General features: G+C 39.7%; 2 protein-coding genes and 1 long non-coding RNA gene across 4 annotated transcripts in view; 1 reads left to right on the forward strand and 2 right to left on the reverse strand.

The window, feature by feature from the left end:
- The window catches only part of akap7 (A-kinase anchoring protein 7), a 78,817-nt gene extending 74,884 nt beyond the window's left edge, over positions 1-3,933 (forward strand). Inside the window, exons 11-12 of one of the 2 annotated variants that reach the window (XM_088324460.1) lie at positions 169-204; positions 386-3,933. In XM_088324460.1, the coding sequence (XP_088180586.1) occupies positions 169-204; positions 386-585 (236 nt within the window). In that variant the 3' untranslated portion in view covers positions 586-3,933. The remainder of the gene's footprint in view (positions 1-168; positions 205-385) is intronic. The other variant, XM_088324461.1, reaches the window with a different exon arrangement.
- Positions 3,934-5,793: 1,860 nt separating this feature from the next.
- LOC148346737 (uncharacterized) lies at positions 5,794-10,682 on the reverse strand. The gene is made up of 2 exons (XR_015848211.1): positions 10,320-10,682; positions 5,794-9,340 (listed from the first exon to the last, which is right to left on the reverse strand). It is a non-coding gene; the product is annotated as an uncharacterized LOC148346737 (long non-coding RNA).
- A 2,732-nt stretch (positions 10,683-13,414) lies between these two features.
- lama2 (laminin, alpha 2) overlaps positions 13,415-18,717 on the reverse strand; it is a 278,494-nt gene continuing 273,191 nt past the window's right edge. The window contains exons 70-72 of the mRNA XM_088324972.1: positions 17,332-17,462; positions 15,200-15,419; positions 13,415-13,766 (exon numbers count right to left, since the gene is read on the reverse strand). Of these exons, the coding sequence (XP_088181098.1) occupies positions 13,606-13,766; positions 15,200-15,419; positions 17,332-17,462 (512 nt within the window). The 3' untranslated portion in view covers positions 13,415-13,605. The remainder of the gene's footprint in view (positions 13,767-15,199; positions 15,420-17,331; positions 17,463-18,717) is intronic.

Below are 18,717 nucleotides of genomic sequence, written 5' to 3' on the forward strand. Positions count from 1 at the left end.
TTTTTATCTGCTCATTTAAAGATGATATTTGAACTATTGCGTATAAAATGAAGAAAGAACTGACAGCTGCCTCTGTGTTATTGTTTTATTGGCAAATGTTGATTTTTATGTGCAAACTGAATCATACGAGTGTTGCTCCTTAAGAAAACATTTGTGCTCATGTTGCAGATCTGACTCAGCATCCGCTCTATCGCAAACGCTCAAGTATGTGGCAAACACAACCCGCTCGAAATGTTGGGTCATATTCCAATCAATTATCAATCGTGTGACTTGAGATAAGATGAAAAACAATTCTGGATTGATTTGCATGACAGGATTCAAAAACAACCCCAGTTTCCCCATTTTTACAATGAAAACAATCAATTTTTTCCCCCTTGTTTTTTAGGCAGCCGGCATCGATCTGATCCTGATGAGGCGGAGCTCCTGAGGATTAGCAAGCGATTGGTGGAGGATGCCATCTGCCGCGCTGTGCAACAGTACAAACAGGAAAATCTCCAGAACGGGGGCGGACCCAACGCAGGGCGTCAAGAAAGCACGCCGGAGGCAAAAATGACAGACGCCACGGTGGCGGATAGCGGAAAATGACCCCAGGGAACTAGAAGCTAACCAGATGCGCTAAGAAGGACGTGGACGCTAACCGCCAATATGTCCGGTGGACAAGTCTGGCGTCAATCGGCGAATCTTCTCTGCTAGCTGGAAGAAGCCAAGTTGGACTCGTCTCACTGGCCTGGAGTGTCTTGTCACAGGGTGCCCCTTATCACGCTAACTGCTAATACGCTAAAGCACTAATATTCTTCCCTGGACTCGGATCAGGACCGTCGAAAGCTGATTCGCCAAATTTGAGCAATTGCTCAGATTTGAAAGCACAACTTATTTGTAATTTGTCAGTTTAGTTTTAAAGATATTCCTTTGGTATCCTGCAGCGGCAGCAGCGAGGCAATCGTCCAATGAATCCGCACAAAATGTCCCAAAACGCTAAACTTGCTACCTTAGGCCGTAAACTTGGTTGAGTATGTTTTTGTGTGTTTGTTTCAATTTTTACATTGCCAAGCAAGAAACATTTATTTCATGCAGTGGTTCTCAACTGGTTTGACTTCAGGACCCACCATTCCTCCCCAATGACAAGCTGCGACCCAAATCATTAACAAATTTCCAATTCTAAAATGTATCCAATCAAAAGATTTTGTAGTTTAAAGCAGAGATGGAAGAATATATTCACTTTTCGTTAAAAATGACCAACAAAACCAAAACGACTTTATACATATATATATATATATATATATATATATATATATATATATATAAAGTCTACATTGAATATAAGTGAACCCCTAAAATTGCATTAAAATAGCCACACACTAAAATAAAATATTCATAAAGTGTGTATCTAAACGTTGATAATTGTTTAATTATGTAGCTAATAAGGGTTAATATATTGGTAAAAACTAAAAGTATAACATTTTTTAAACCATTTACTGTGGTTTCTAGCACACCATTTTTCTGTATTTTGCGATCATTTCTTAAACTCAATCGCTGTCAGTTTTCCACTCTTCTTTCCACTTATCACGAACTTTCTTGTGAAAGAGGAAATAAAACCAACAAAATCACAGTATAATGGGATGTGGTCCCTCTCAAGTCAAGACATGTTTATTGGTACAGCCCTTAATCGCAAGAAGTCTCAAAGGGCTGTACAGTCAATACACAGACATCATCAACATGAAGTATACTGTAGATAATAAGATAATTTCGGTTGACAGCTTCCTGAGGTCAACACCATTCACAAGCTATATGATATAAAACTTCCACTGAGGATGCAAATCGAATCTCAAAGGACAAAGCATTCCACAGAACGGGGGCCCGAATAGAGAATGCTTTCGAACCTGCGGATTTCTTCTTGGCTCTTGCCGTCTCTAGTAGACCAGCATTTTCTGAGCAAAAGCTCTGAGCAGGAACATAGGGGGGAATTAAATAAGAATGATACAAACGCACCGATTGACTAAACAGGTAGAAGCGCTCAAGCGGGGCAACATCACCATCTACTGTTAAGTAGTGTAATTGACCCTCTGTTTTTTTCTTCTAAGTATTATTTTGCTGAGGAAAAGGCTTTCGACACACTAAGAACAGGTCCGCAAACCACTTTTGTGTGCTGGGCGCACCAGTTGAGAAACATTGCTCTAAAGCACTTAAAATTTCAACATATGTTTGATTTTTTTTTTTTAGATAAATGAAAACCTTTTAAAAAACATGTGTGAGTGATAATGCGATGAGGGTTACTGCTGTCTGCCTGATCAAACGCTTATTTGTGGATTTGGAGGTCTGTTGCCCTCTAGTGGCTCAAGCGTGAATGTAGGATTTAATTCTGAGACTCCTTCGGATGTGAGAAGGTCCACAAATGAACGAGCAATATTGAAGAATTTTCAGAAAGTAAACAGGAGGGGGAGGAAAATATCGTTTCTCAATTGAAAAACACAAAATGATCATCATGTTGTGTTAATTTGATACAGGAACCTCTACAAAATAGTATTTTTCTCTTTGCAAAAAAAAAAACAATCTAGAAACATTTTAAAATAAAAATTAACTTCACGTCGTTTTATCTATATTTTCAGGAGGGTTTTTATCAAGTAAAGAGTGGCACACTTACGGACATTTTTGCATGTACGATTTTCTTTCTGTTTTAACACAAAAAGATCTTCCTCTTAGATTGCTTCCAGAATCAAAATCCAAAGTCTTTTTCTTTCTTAGTACCTTTTTTTTTTTTATATAAACCTAATCCATAGTTGTCAAACATGCGCCCAAACCACAAATTGAATCTGGCCCGCGAGACAAGGCTGAGAGAAGCTCAAGAGGGGGGAAAAAAGGCAAAATACAAGCTGCAGTTTTCACAAAAGCCAGGCCTCAAAGCAACGGTAGCTGTGTTTTTTCTCTTTTTTTCTTTGACCCTTAGTCTTTGTCACTCTCTCTCACTTTGTCCCCATATTTCTCTTTCTCTGCTCTTTTTTTCTTTTTCTCTCATTCTCCCTCTTGGGGCGGCAGTAGCTCAGGGGGTAGAGCTCTCGTCTTGGGATCAAGGGATCCCAGTTCGAATCCCGGCTCGTCCGTGTTAGATGTCGAAGTGTCCTTGGGTAAGACACTGAACCCCTAATAACCCCAATAAGCAGGTTAGCGTCTTACATGGCTTCAATACAAGGCCGCTATTGGGAAATGTGAAGCACACTGTAAAGCGCTTTGGGAAGTCATTGACTTGAAAAGCGCGATATAAATGCAGATCATTTAATTTCTTCTCTCTTTTTCTCCTCCATTTTATCTTCTTTCTTTCTCGCATTTCTTTCTGCCTTTTTTTCTTCCTCCCCTTTTCTCTCTCTCTATTTCTTTTTCTTCCATTCTTTTCCTCACTCTTTCTCTCTCTCTCCTTCTTTCTCTTTTATCTACTCCAATGTGAGTTTTTTTCCCTACCGCGTGGCCCGTAACTAAAATGCGTTTGACATCCCTGACTTAAATGCTGTTCATTTTTTTTCATACATTGGTCCCAAACTGTAGAAAAAAATGAAATGTTGTTTTTACTCATATTGCCATGTAAGCTCTATAAAATAATAGAAAAATGGTCCTTACAATGAGTACAACACAAGGGTTAACAATAAACGCAAAATCGGTCTGCTTTACTACATGGTGCGTTCAGGTTGTGTCATTTTTTTTTTCTTTGAAAGTTGCCTTCAGTCTTCCCCCTCGTTTTATCTTTTGTGATTTGTATTGCCACCGGATCCTTAAAGCTCTGCCAGTCCCCCTTAATAAACACCCCATCCTTGTGGCCCATTGTTGAATCTTCTAATGCGCGTTTGACAAATATTTGATTAGCGCGTTTCTAGTGGATATTGTCTAGTTGTGTGAAGCAAGGAAGTGCGTGCGCAATAAAAACGGATATGAATTTGCAAGCAATATCCTTGTCTGCCTTCTAACATCTCATTTGGTCCGGAATCCATCTTCCATCGTTCTCTTATTTTGAATCCCTTCTCTTGTCGAGAGTGCATCATTTCATTCACAGTTAAGATGTACCGTGTCCTCCCTGTCTGCTGTTGCCATGGTGACAAGGTGCACTTGGAGTGAGGTGAAGGCATCCTTACGTGTTTGTGTTGTGTCCATATAATGCAGGAGTGGGTAAACTACAGCCAGTGAGCCAAATCTAGTTGGCAACGGCTGCGGCTTGCGAGACAAAGGTGAGGGAAGCAGAAGAGAATATTGTGCTGCAGTCACATCAAACAATGAATGACCTGCAGTCTTAACCCTCATGACATGAGGGATTTTCTTTTTGTGACACAATGAATGTCTGTGAACAGAGCAACGCAAACTCAGAGATAACTAAGTTTTCAAGTCCTAAACGTGACTATATATGTATTTGTGCACACATAAATTGAATTTTTGGGGAGTTAAATGTGGCTATATACCTCAATAATATTTAACGAGGTTTATTTATGTTTTTTTATATATGTCGCAGCTGTAGCAATGGTAAATTGTTTATAGCCATAAAATAGCTATTTGGGGTTATATTAAGTCAGCCTACTGAATGCCTAAGTGTGAAATGAACAGCCCACTACTGATTATTGACGGTTTATACCAAAGCTCTTTTTACATTGACAATAATTTATACCCTGATAATATAAGTATAAATATATAAGTTTTTGCACTTTTAAGGGAAATCAAACAGAATGTAATATTTTCTCTGAAGGACGTTTGCTGAAGTTGTAAATTCACAATACATACGTTTGTGTGTGCAGAGGTGTGGGTAAAGTATCCATAACATTTACTCCAGTAAAAGTACTGTTACTTTAGAATACTATTGCTTAAGTAGAAGTAAAAGTAGTCATCCAAATACTTATTTGAGTAAAAGTTAATTAAGTACTGAATAACTGTAGCAATGTCGTGGTTATTGATTTTTTCTTAAAACAACCAATCAGATCATCAAATTATCAAAGTCCATCTAATCAACAAAAATACATTTAATTTAAAAGTAGATTAAAATAATCATTTAAAAATTCCGTGCTTTAATAAACAATCAAAAAAGGAATAAATCGAATAAATCAGTTAAGTTAAGACTATTATGACACCATCCCCTGATCTAAAACCTACATAGGGGCAAATAATACACAGATAGTGTCAACATGAAATATAGGTTATAGAATATATAACCTGCCATATTCAGGCAGTGGTTGAAAGTCATGTTGCAGGGCACACAGAGACAGTCAATTTGCTCATTCACACCTAGGGATAATTTGACTGGACAATTAACCTGACATGCATGTTTTTGAAAACCCACGCAAGCATGGGTAGAACATGCTAACAAGAAGGCCGGTAGCTGGATGTGAACCGATGACCTAAGAACGGTGCCGCGCACGCGCCAACCACTTGGCTACTGCGCCACACTCTTCACCAAAATACTTTTTATAACAGTAAGCTTGCATCGAAGACGCTGGTTGAGGATAATAATAATACCTTTTACCCCAAAGCAGCGTACAGGACACCCAAGTTCGCTGTACAAAGAATATCAAACAACAATTAATCAATCAAAGCAAGGAGTTGATTCCTCGAATAAACGCATTTTTGTGCGTTAAAATACTCCTAAAAGTACAAAATTTCCCCAAACTTACTCAAGTAAATGTAACGGAGTAAATGTAATGTGTAAATGTACTCAGTTACTTCCAGTGTTCCCTCTAAGCTGCGCGCGTGCGCAATTGCGCAGTCTCGGCGCACAAGAAAATCTAGCCAGCGCACAAAAATGAGGGCTCAAAATTACTTATTAAGTCAAGTCACACATGTCAAGTCACATTTATTTATATAGCCCTTAATCACAAAAATGTCTCAAAGGACTGCACAGGATTACAATTACAAAATTACACAATTACCCGATCCTAAACCAGCACGCGGGCAAGGAACAACTCAAAAACCTCAGTGTGAGGAGAAAAGAGAAACCTTGAGAAAGGACCCCACATGTGACAATCCCCCTTACAGGATTGACCAGGGTGAATTACAATTAGCATTACTGTACATATAATAGTAAACATTAGGTAAGATGTTGAAAATGTCCGGAAAGTGCATGACATCAACGACGCCCCCAGCCTGCAAACCAGTCCAGAAAGTCTATGACGGCCACGACGCTGCCTCCCGTCTCTGCCAGCTGGTAAAGGCAGGGGTTGACATGCTGCAGGTCAGACGCTGGTCCGCTGACCCATCCCAAATCATCCTTCTCCTTCGTATCAGCCAGGCAGGCGTCGGAAAAAGACAGGACAAAACAGAATATGAGGTGGGCATCAATCATATGCTTTGGAATAGAAGTGTGTCTTAGGCCTCGATTTAAAAACTTCCGTTGAGGTTGCAGATCTTATCTCTGGAGGCAGGGCATTCCATAACACCGGGGCCCGGATGGAGAACGCTCTCAAGCCTGCAGACTTCTTGGCTCTCGGAGTCACAAGTAGACCGGCATTTTCCGAGCGCAGACTCCGTGCAGGAACATAGGGGGAAATCAAATCGGAGAGATAAGAGGGTGCAAGCCCATGCAAACATTTATATGTTAATAAGAGAACCTTAAAGTCACATCTTAAGTGGACTGGGAGCCAGTGCAAGTTGGCCAATACAGGAGTAATATGCTCAAACTTTTTGGTCTTAGTCAAAAGTCTAGCTGCCGCATTCTGAACCAGCTGCAAACTTTTAATGCTAGACATCGGGAGACCAGAAAGCAATACATTACAGTAATCAAGCCGAGAAGTAATAAACGCATGAATTAAAATCTCTGCATCTGATTGGGACAGCATCGAACGAATCTTCGCAATATTACGGAGGTGGTAGAAAGCTATTCTAGTAATATTTTTCACGTGTAACTGAAACGACAGATTAGGATCAAATATAACACCTAGATTTTTGACCGAGTCACTATGGGTGATATTACATTTGTCTAGGTTCAGGGTTGTGTTTGAAAACAACTGACGACAGTGAGCTGGACCAATAATCAACATTTCAGTTTTTTCTGGGTTAAGGCGTAAAAAAATATTTGACATCCATCTTTGAATCTCAGTAAGGCAAGCCTCCAGATTTCTACAACTTAAATGTCCAGTTTTTTCCAGTGGCACATACAGTTGAGTGTCATCTGCATAGCAATGGAAACTAATATTATACTTGCGGATAATGTCACCAAGCGGGATCATATAAATACTAAAAAGAAGGGGGCCAAGTACAGAGCCTTGAGGAACACCACAGGGGACATTAGATTGTTTAGAGGTCAGATTGCCATAGTTAACACATTGCAACCTGTCTGACAGGTAGGACCTAAACCACGAGAGTACAGTTCCTGGGATACCAATCCGTTCTAGACGAACCAATAATATGTTGTGGTCAACCGTATCAAAAGCAGCGCTGAGATCCAGCAGCAGTAACATTGATGAGGCACCGGAATCTATTGTTAAAAGGAGATCATTAGTTACTTTAGCCAGGGCTGTCTCAGTAGAGTGATTTGCCCTAAATGCTGACTGGACAGTTTCAAAAAGGTTATTTTCTGACATGAAGTCATTTAGCTGCTGTGCAACGACCTTTTCAAGTAATTTCGCAAAAAATGGCAGATTTGACACTGGCCTGTAATTACCTTGGCTTTCTGGGTCAAGGTTAGGTCGCTTAAGCGTGGGTTTAATGACGGCAGACTTGAAGGCTACAGGAACAATACCCGAGGATAGCGATATATTAATAATATTTAAAACTGATGGTCCTAAGATCCCAAACAGATTCTTCACCAGTGAAGCTGGAAACGGATCAAGCAGGCACGTAGTTTGTTTGGCCCTACTGACCATCTGTGTTAGATTATCAAGGGACAAATCATTGAAACTGGAGTATGTTTCTGAACAACCGCCGACACGGTCCATACCTAACACCTCCACATCTTTGATATAGGAGGAGGAAACAGAGCGTTCTTTTAAAATTTCATTCCTGATTAGTTGAATCTTTTTATTAAAAAATTCCATAATGTTGTTAGCAGAATAAGTGCAACCATTTGGGCTAAGTTGTTGTCTGGTAAGTTTCGCCACTGTGTCAAACAAAAATTTCGGATTATTCTTATGTTTAACAATAATCTTAGAGAAAAACGAAGCTTTAGCTGAGGCAAGAGCTACTTTATATTTCAGCAAACTGTCACACCAGGCCAGTCGAAAAACCTCCAGCTTAGTAGTGCGCCATTTTCGTTCAATTTTTCTGCAACTTTGTTTGAGTAACCTAGTTTCTTCAGTAAACCAAGGTGTATTTATCTTGGGTCGAAATTTATACTTTAGGGGAGCCACAGAATCAAGAACATTAACCAAAGCAGTATTGAAGTTGTTTGTAAGTGAGTCAACAGACCCAGTGTACGAAGGGAAGGCTGCAGTTACCGTAGGTAATAATTCTTTTAAGGCTAACACCGTTTTAGGGCGGATATTGCGACTGCTAAAGCCTAAATTTTCCTTATCACAGTAAACATTAAACAGCACCTCACATTTGACAAGATAGTGATCAGAGATGGCATTAGGATACGGTAACACTGTAACATTTGAGGCTACTACGCCACGGGTCAGGACGAGATCTAGAGTGTTCCCATCTTAATGAGTGGGCACATCAACTATTTGATTGAAACCAAATGTATCAATCAGTGACTTAAATGCAATTGCAAGTGAATTTGATGGGGAGTTTATGTGAACATTAAAATCACCAATAATTACAACACTGTCCGCATAAGTTACTAAGTCTGTTAACAGTTCCGAAAATTCTTCCAAAAAATTTTAGTATGGTCCAGGTGGGCGATACACAACAACTAAATAAATTGGTGTTGACATTAAGGACCTCATAACAAGTGCTTCAAACGTTTTAAAACTAGTAGGGGTATTAGGAGTAAATTTCAACTTATCTTCCGATATAAGAGCAACACCTCCACCTTTTTTGCATGGTCGTGCCAAGTGCGAACTCACAAAGTTAGGGGGAGAAGCCTCATTTAACACTACAAACTCATTTGGTTTTAACCAGGTCTCACAAAGGCCAATAAGGTTAAGATTGTGTTCATTAATAAGGTCATTGACAAGTAAAGCCTTGGAGGCTAGTGATCTAATATTAAGAAGGCCAAGCTTCAGCACTGTGGACTGAGCTGAAACCTTTCGCGAGTTTTGAACCTTAATGGCAACCTTAGTGGTAACCTCCATAGGATTATACTGCCTGTCCCGGGTCCTGTGCCTTGAATGACGGCAGATGCGGCCCGAATTCCATACAAAAGGAATATTGTTGACAGGAGGAGTAGCAGGATGACTATTGGTAGAAAATAATGTTATTTCTTCTCCCTCCTCACCTAACAAGGGAGAAACAGAGGTAAGAAGCACAGAAGAAGATGCTATAGAAGAGTATAAATCAGGGTGTATGGTGCAGTCAGTAGAACGCTCTAAACTACAAAAACTATGTGAATTGCATGACTCTAGCATAGCGCTAGTTAGCTCTAGCGTTACAGACTCCACACCCATGGTTACAGGTTCACTAATCACCTGTGACCTGGCCTGCACTAGTGTACCCTGTCATGGAAGGCTTAAACAGTAATCTATATTTTTAGAAAGAGTGAGAGCACCTTCCCAGTTAGGGTGAAGGCCGTCTCTCCTCAGCAGGTCAGGTCGGCCCCAGAAAGCAGGCCAGTTATCCACAAACCTAAATCCCTTCTGATTGCAAAAACTTGCCAGCCACCGGTTTAGCGAGACTAGTCTGCTAAACCTCTCATCATTGCCTCTCGCAGGAAAGGGGCCAGAGACAATTACTCGATGCCGACTCATCTTTCTGGCGAGATTACAGGTCCTAGCAATATTTTTCTTTGTAATCTCAGAGTGTCTCATTCTAGTATCATTAGAGCCGACGTGAATGACTATATCGGTGTAGCTAGCCCTGTCCTGGTGTCTAAGTTTGCTCGTCAGCTCCCTCAAATTAGCCTCAATGTCGGGTGCTCTGGCCCCAGAAATACACATAACCGTGGCTGGGGTGCTAAGCTTTATGTTACGGGTGATGGAGTCACCTATAACTAGGGTGCGGGAGCCAGTAGACCGGGGTGGAGTGGGACTAGCTAGGGGGCTGAACTTGTTATGCGTCTGAAATGGCTCACCGCGATTAGCATGCCGTTTATGGCTAGTGCTAACCGGACTAGCAGGTTCGCTACAACCCACGCTAGCAGTGGTGTCCGAGGCACCTAACATTTTCCGTTTAAACTGCTCTAGCTCACGGACACGTCCCTCTAGAAGGGCTACTTGCCTACGGACACGGGAACAACCTTTACAGCAACCCATACTCACTTGTAAGCGTCGGATGCCAAAGAGCGTCTTAGCAGCCGTGGGAGGGGATGCCCTTCAACAACGATCGGCAGTAGCTTCCGACTGTAAAACAATTATGCGCGGCACTTACCTTGCGCCAATCGTCCGAGATACTTAACCGAAACGTTTCAACTGTTCAAGATAAAAAGTCTCAATCCAGAATTCTGCTATAGTAGGAATCTGAAACAATCTCGTAGACACGACGACTTGAGCAACACAAAATTCCCGCCACTCGATTAAGAAGCGACTTAAGTCAAAGTTACAGTGCATGAAGGTAAAAATACACGGGTTCCCCTGACGTTTTGTCCTAAATGCGATATTTTGAAGTCGAACAAAGTTGAGTAAAGTTAGTAGAGTATGTCAAGAACCGGCTTCTTCGGCTCGGCTCACTAAAAGGAACCGGCTCTTTCGGGTCCTAAACGGCTCTTCGGGTTGTTTTTGCTTCTTTAATCCCAACATGACCAAATATTAAGTAAAATTATGCACAAAATGACTTCAAGGAAGGGGGAATAGAACAAAAAAGAAAAAAATACCAAAATGAAAAAGTAGTGAAAAGCTGAGAAAAAAGAAACAAAAGGAAGAGAAAAAAAGAAGGAAAAATGTTAGAAAAAAGCCAGAAAAGAAAGAAATGTAGGAAAAAAGTAAATTGAGAACAAAAACAAAAAAGTAACAGCTCAGAAAAAATAAACACAATGAAATTTTTTTAAAGGATTTTTTTAAAAAAGTAGAAAAAAACACAGAAAAAAGAATAAAAAGTTTGTGTTGCATTCAAATAATTTCCAATTATATCAAGTGACTCTTGTTGCCAACATTGTACTTCCACTAAAAAATGCGATTAAGTACAGTTCTGTATCTTACAACCGACTAAATAAGCCCCTAAAAATGTTATTATGCGACAAAATATATCAGGAAATAAAAAGAAATGGATATCTTGTGAAAGAATTGTAAGAACAAACGACGTTTGTAGGCCGTACAACCTTTGCAATAGTACATGAGTCAATTCATTCAAAAGAGAAAAATAGTTTTGCATTGCCGGAAACTCAGCAAAATGTCAAGTTTTGGACATGTTTGATGATTAATTATCTTGCAAAACTTGGGATTTTGGCTGCTCACTGTAGTTTCAAGCGTTGCTCACCAACTTTGTGTGAACGCTCAGACCCGTGGAAAATTAGAGGGAACATAGGTTACTACCCACGTTTGTGTGCGTAGTAGCTCAAGCTCGCCCCAAAATTCTTCCAATTTTAAACTCTCTTTGCAACATCCATTGCAGCCTGGTCATCTTAATGGGGGATTATCTCATGTATGCTGTTCCTTCTCGGGGTTTCTTCATTTTCCCCATGCTGAGGTTTTGAGTTTTTCCTTGCCCTCATGTAGGTTTTATATCAGAGGATGGTGTAATGATAGTCCATAGTCCATAATAATCTGTACAGCCCTTTGTGCCCGTTTTGTGATTAAGGTCTATACAAATAAACATGACTTGATTTATTCTCAATAATTGACTGGGGGCAGCACGGCGGAACAGTGATTAGCGCATGTGCGGCACAGTTCTAAGGTCTTGGGAACCTCCTGTGTGGGTTCAAATCCAGCTACCGGACTTCCCGTTCGGAGTTTGTATGTCCTCCCCGTGCTTGCGTGGGTTTCCTCCAGGCACTCCGGTTTCCTCCCACAGTCCAAAGACATGCATTTCAGGTGGATTAGCCGGTCCAAATTGTCCCTAGGTGTGAATAAGCGAGCGAGTTGTCTGTCCCTGTGTTCAGGGTGTCCCCTGCCCACTGCCCGATGATTGCTGGGATGGGCTCCAGCACTTCCGCGACCCTACTGAGGATAATCGGTGCAGCTAATGAAATGAGATGAGAACTGACAGGGGATGCGTAAATATGGTGAAAAATGTCAGGTAAAACTAGTACAACAAAACAAAAATGTGAACAATGCAGCATCTGAAATACTCCACTGCCTTGAAATGGTTCAGTCCATTTGATTCTTAGCACCACTTTCTAAAAAACATCCCATCCATAGTAGAATTTAAGATGCATTCTGAGAATTGTGAAATTTCTCTTCACTACTTGACCACATTCCCTTACATTGTGACTATTCCCAATCCTTTTTATTGCAGTAATTTTTTATAATTTAGAGCAGTTTTCTAAGGACTACGCTGAGATTATTATTGTTATTTATTTTGGGACTATTTATCCTGATAGTCTTTTATCTTTTTCCTCTTCAAAGTCTTTATTGCATGTTTTACCCTGGAGTGCCACGTTTAATTTAATGTTTAACAACGTTGATATCAATGACAATAAAGACTATTGTATTCTATCAGCACATTGTGATGATTTACCTCTAAACCATTTAGTACAGATTTTCCCGATACAGATTTTTGGGGGGTTAACAAAACAGCAGTTGTTTGAGAAGGTAGATTATGCATTTGTTATTCATTACTTATCTAAATCGTAACCTGCCAGGCACTCTGTGTGCTCAGTACCTTCAATCATTTGAAGCTAAAATCGCCCCTGCAGTGCACTTGCATTTATATAGCGCTTTTCAGGTCAATGAAGACAACTACCTGCTTATTGGGGGCATTAGGGATTCAGTGTCTTGCCCAAGGACACTTCGACCTTTAAGGAGCCGGGACTCGAACCTACGATCTCTTGATCCTAAGACAAGCACTCTACCTCCTGAGCTACTAGTCTGATAAGACAGTCCTCTTGGATGCAACAGTAAGTGGCAGTAACACCTCACATAAAAACTCGATAACGAGGACTGGGGCCACCATCGGCGTAATTTTTACACATTTTTTAAATTTTTCTTTATTAAAAAGCTTGATCTGTCCTTAACATCTGTTTTTTTAACGTTAAAAAGGTTGGCATGAATCCAATTTCGAGTTGGTATTTTTTTTTTAGTTTTCCAATTATCAGTACCAGATTTTCTTGATTTCAAATCAAGCTTTAAATACTGCATACAAATCCAATGCAAAGTCAAAACAAATAAAATACTCAAAATACTACTTGCACCATGACATGTGAGAGAAAAAAATACCAAAAAATAATTTTCCTGTACATCCATCCATTTCAAGTCTTACATAGAATTAGAAAGCATTTATTGAATAAATCAGATGTCAGAAAAGACAAAATCTCATTTTAAGAGTTGCGGTGCAACACACAAAATAGTGCAATAGGTTACACTTTGGTAAGAAGCCTTTAAGTATTTTTATGGACTAGTCTGCAATCCAGGTCAGTATCAGAAACCGTGGAGCGAAAGTCCAAACGGACATTTAAGCGGCGATGGCGGGACACGAGAGCGGTTGGACTCCTTTGACTTCCAGGGCCTTGTTGAAGTGCACCTCAAGCGTCTTAGAAGCTTTGGTGATCTTCAGGTTCTTCATGCAACCTCGGAAGGAAGCGCGGCTGGAAAGGGCTGCCTGATGAACACCGGCTATAAAACAACAACATTTAAAGATAGAGTAACAACTGTGACCGGCAGTGTGCTACAGGATAAGAAACAGGTTGAAAAAGAAACGGACAATAACAACAGTGACCTCCAGAGGTATGGAGGACCGATCCTGCAATGTGCAGGAATAAATAAATGAACACATAAATAAATCACGTAACTATATGACATCAATTAATTACAATTTTTTCATTTATAGATTATCATTTGTCAAGTATGAATCTTGTCATTTATTTTGTCTTGTATTTTGTTGTTTATTTGTTTCTGCATTTGTTTTCTTGTGTATTTTGTTATCTATTTATTTTGCTATTGATTTTGTTGTATATGACCAAAGTCCTTTCTTTATTTCAGAAATGATTTTGTTGTGTATTTTGTTGTTTATATATTTAAGTATTTATTTTGTTGTGTATTTTATCATGTATTCATTTTGGTATTGATTTTGTTTTGCTTTTTTTTGTGTTTTTATTTCAGTGTTGATTTTGTCGTGTATCTTATTGCTTAATCATTTCTGTATTCATTTGGTCGTGTATTTTGTCATTTATTTGTCGTTTATTTATTTCGGTATTCATTTTGTGATGTATTTTGTTGTTTATTTAGTTTGGAAATCATTTTGTTGTGTATTTTGTCATTTATTTTGTCATGTATTTAGTCACACCAAATGTTATTTAATTGAAGTAGCAGGTCAAACTGGCGGGGCTATTTACCTATTGGTTGAACAGTGACGGAAGAGCTAAGCCAGTGTGACCCGCCCTCCTAATTGATTAAGATAATATATACATTTTTTTAAAAAAGCATACATAAATTAACGGCACGGCAGCTGAGTGATAAGCGCGCAGCCCCATGTTGTGGAAGGTTCAGGGTTCAAGTCCAGCTACCACAGCCTCCCTGTATGGATTATGGATGTCCTCCCTGTGCATGCGTGAATTTCCTCCGTGCACTCTGGTTTCCTCCCACATTCCCCCAAAAAATGCATGTCAGGTTAATTGGCCGGTCCAAATTGTCCCTAGGTGTGACTGAGCGAGTGATTAGTCTTTCTCTGTGTGCGACTGGCTGGTAACCAGTTCAGGGTATCCCCTGCCCACTGGCCAAAGATAGCTGGGATGGGCTCCAGCACCCCCGCGACCCTTCTGAGGAAAAGCGGTGCAATGAATGGATGGATGGATAAATAAAATATTAACTTGCATATTTTGGGAATGTATTATCGAATTTATGTAGGCGTACATTTATTTATTGGCCTGGAGGAAATGGTTAGGGGATCACACACACACACACACACACACACACACACACACACACACACACAAATTTATAAGGCATACACTTGTAGGTCTTTATTTCTAATTAAGGCAGGATTGGTCCTCCACACAGAAGGAGACGGAAAAGGAAGTGGTTAAAAAAATATTCAATTTGCGTCCTACCTGGAAACCCTCCCACGTATATGGGGTCGTTGGTGTCACAAGTATTGGAGCGAGCGTTGGGACTTTGAGCTTGACTCCGCTTGCCGTCCACCAACAGCTCTACCTTGTGGCGGAGTTTGTTAGCTACAACGGAGTGCCAGCGCCCATCGCAGAAGCCGTCGCCGTCGGGAACGTGCATGGCTGTGATGCGCCCGGCGCCATTATCCACGTGGAAAAGAAGCTAGAAACCACAACAACTGCGTTGAGTGCAACCATATGCAACACAATGAGCTGTCATTCTCTTTCAGATTTATTGGCTTATTTCCCATATACTGGAAGAGTCTGATAGTTTGACCCCAGAGGCAGTTCTACACTAAATTACTCTCTGGGCGAGTCCCCGACAGAAGGGCCGTGTCTATCTAGTGTTTTGTACATATCTGTGACGTGAAACCCTAGAAGACTAAATAGGTCACGCCCCTTGGAGTTCGGTCAATCAATCAGACTCTTCCAGTACATGGCAACAGAACCAATAAATCAGAAAGAGAATGCTGGCTCATTGTGTTGCCCATGGATGCACTGTACCATAAAGTCCCGGAAAGCTGGAATAACCTTACATAGGTAGCAATGGTTTTGGGTCGATTTTTTTCACGATTTAATCTTGATGAGAGCTTCAGTAGCTCAGTGCCTCTTGGTGGCTTACATTGTTTCAATATTTTCTATCCAATAAGGCTGTATCACATCGCCAGACTCACTTCCCTTCATTTACAAGGTGGAAGTACAAGAAAAATAAACATTGTATAAAGGTCTTTTGGGGATTTTGGAACCGATTTAGAGTTTTAATCCATCATGTGGCAAGTAAGCATTCTGTATAAAATCACCTCAGTAGCCATTAAAACTGGATAAATACTTCCTTTAACTTTGTGTGTTTAAAAAAATATATTTTTACACATACAACAAAATAAAACATTGTTAAAAAAAATTACACAAGTTAAGGATAAAGTCTTAAAATATCTTCTTAACACTGATTTTAATTTGTAAACAGTTTTTTCAATGTGTTTCATATAAAGCGTTACCATTTCAATGCAGTTGTTTGTCATTTGTATAATTGTTTATAAATAGTTGGTTTTAAGAAATTGATCATTCTTGTTTGAAAAAAAAAGCCCTTCTCCGTTTTTACATTTGTCAATTAATTTCAATTAATGATGAGAGCCTGCGTTGACGAAAAAAGTAAACTGCATGAAAATCAGTTGTAAAACGAGCAAGTTGTGATTTATTTTTAATGTAGATTTCTTGCCTTAACGGGCACGTTGACCCGACCAATGTGGCCGTCACGCAGGGATGCTAGTTAGCGGGCTGCTACAGCGTGCGGACGTATCTAGTGTTCTATTGATGCAATTGACACAATCTCCTTATTTTACAAACCCTGAATGACAACCATCATCATGGTTCCCTTACATCCGTGAGTATGGTGGATCCAACTGTGTAAAATATTGACGTACAACAAAACACGTGATAATGCAGATAAATATAGATAAATCCACCGAAAAGCATCTCTAAATAGATGGACGATGCTTGTTGCAAACTGTCTGTTTAGCGCATAAAATGTTTATCTCTAGGCCGTAAACCAACCTAATTTGTGATTTTTATCTTTTCGGCCAATTGCAGGCTTCGTTTGATGATGCTTTAGCCTATACGAGCCGGTAAATGCTAAAAATGACCCGCCTCCTTTACCCCCAAATAACTTTAGCCAATAGTGACAGATTCAAATGATGATTGGCACATTGGTTAGGAAATGAAACACTGGTGTAAATATCCCAGCATGCACCGCGCAGTACTTCTTCAGGGAAAAAAATGAAGTTGACGGCTGCTTACCGTAGTAGCGAGACTGAGAATGATTTTTATTAGATCCTGTTCTGAACTCCTTCTTTTAATTTGAACTCCTTTTGTAAACACGTATTCAGCTTGTTGTTCTCTTTTATTTTAAATTGCCTCTCAAGATGACAGATGTGTTTTTGGTGTTGGGTTTTTTCAAATTCATTTCCCCCAAAAATGCGACTTCTACTCCGAAATACGGTAAATTACCAACGGGCCGTACGTTTGACATGGCCGGTTTAAGTGGTCAATGGGAGTTAAAGTTCCATTTGACATCCTACCTGGCCTTGGACAATCTCCAGCCCGAGTCCTTCGTTTCCGTGGTTACTGACGGTCAAAAGGACGCCGTTGATTTTGCTGCTTCGGATCTCAAACGCGATGGTCACGTCCAGACCCACTCGGTAGTTAGACACTGGAAAAGAGGAAACAATGATCAAATATTATTTTATATGGATGGTCAAAGCAACTGGAGCTGTATTTCTTTCTCTGTTTCTCTCTCCCTCTCTCTGTCTTTTTTTGCCTATTTCTTTTACCTTATATATTCCCTTTCTCACTTTTTTCTCCCCCTGAAAGTAACACCTTGTGTACTAGTATGGTAGCGAAGCATCGTGTGACATTTCATGTATCGAAAGTATGTATTTTTGGTTCCACTTTTTTCAGAGCGATACCGATACTCTGGAACTCTCCATTCACCATCAATACCATGTGCCGAACCAATAGTACTTTTGATGCATATATTTTCCCCTTCAAGACGATTTACATCATGTAACAGAATACTACCAATTTCCAGATTATCAGAAAAAAGTATCGACTCGTGTATTCATATCAGTTCACAGTATAAAATTTTATCAGACTTCCTTTCTGGAAACCGGTGCCTTTAAAATGAGTCCTCTGCTCTTTTGGCAGCAAAACATCTTCTTGTTCTTCTTTTAAGTAAAACATAGATGTATCAAAAGTATGTAGTTTTGATACCACAATCAAGTACCCTTGAACTCGTCTTTACTCACCGATTCCAAGCGCTGAACCAACAATAATTTTAATGCATATATTTTCCCCTGAGACAGGCTTAATGTGAACAACTAAAAGTTATTAATTTCCAAACTATCGATTTTTGTACTGTTATCAGTCAAAACTTAAGTCATGACATTTCACTGTACCTGCTTTTATGAACCATCAAAATAAGTCCCAGTCATCTTCTTATTATTATTTTAAGTGACATTTGATGTTTGATTTGATGATGGACAGTAGTTATGTTTGATACCCATTTTTTTCTTCAGACCGATACTTTTGAACTACTTACCAAGACCAAGTGCCAAACCAAGTGTGTTTTTGATGCATACATTTTTTCCCCAAAACAACGACCTACTGTATGTAATGGAACATTGGGGACTTACAGCAAATTTCAAGAAAGTATCGACTTATACCTGTATCAGTCCAAAGTCATCACATTTCATTATTTTCATGCTTTTCTTTTGAGAGACGTTTTATGTATCAAAAGTAGGTCCCACTTTTTTTTAGAGCAACACAAGTATGACAGACCCTTAATTACTCATTGATAGCAAGTACTTTCCTTGCATATATTTATCCCCAGTTCATAGAATGCAGTGGTTCTCAATTATTTTCTGTAATGCCCCACGTCAAAAGAAGAAATCCTGCTCTTCTTCATA

This window comes from Urocampus carinirostris, chromosome 20, assembly GCF_059441175.1.
Source record: "Urocampus carinirostris isolate Australia breed hairy pipefish chromosome 20, RoL_Ucar_1.0, whole genome shotgun sequence".
Classification (NCBI taxonomy): domain Eukaryota; kingdom Metazoa; phylum Chordata; class Actinopteri; order Syngnathiformes; family Syngnathidae; genus Urocampus; species Urocampus carinirostris.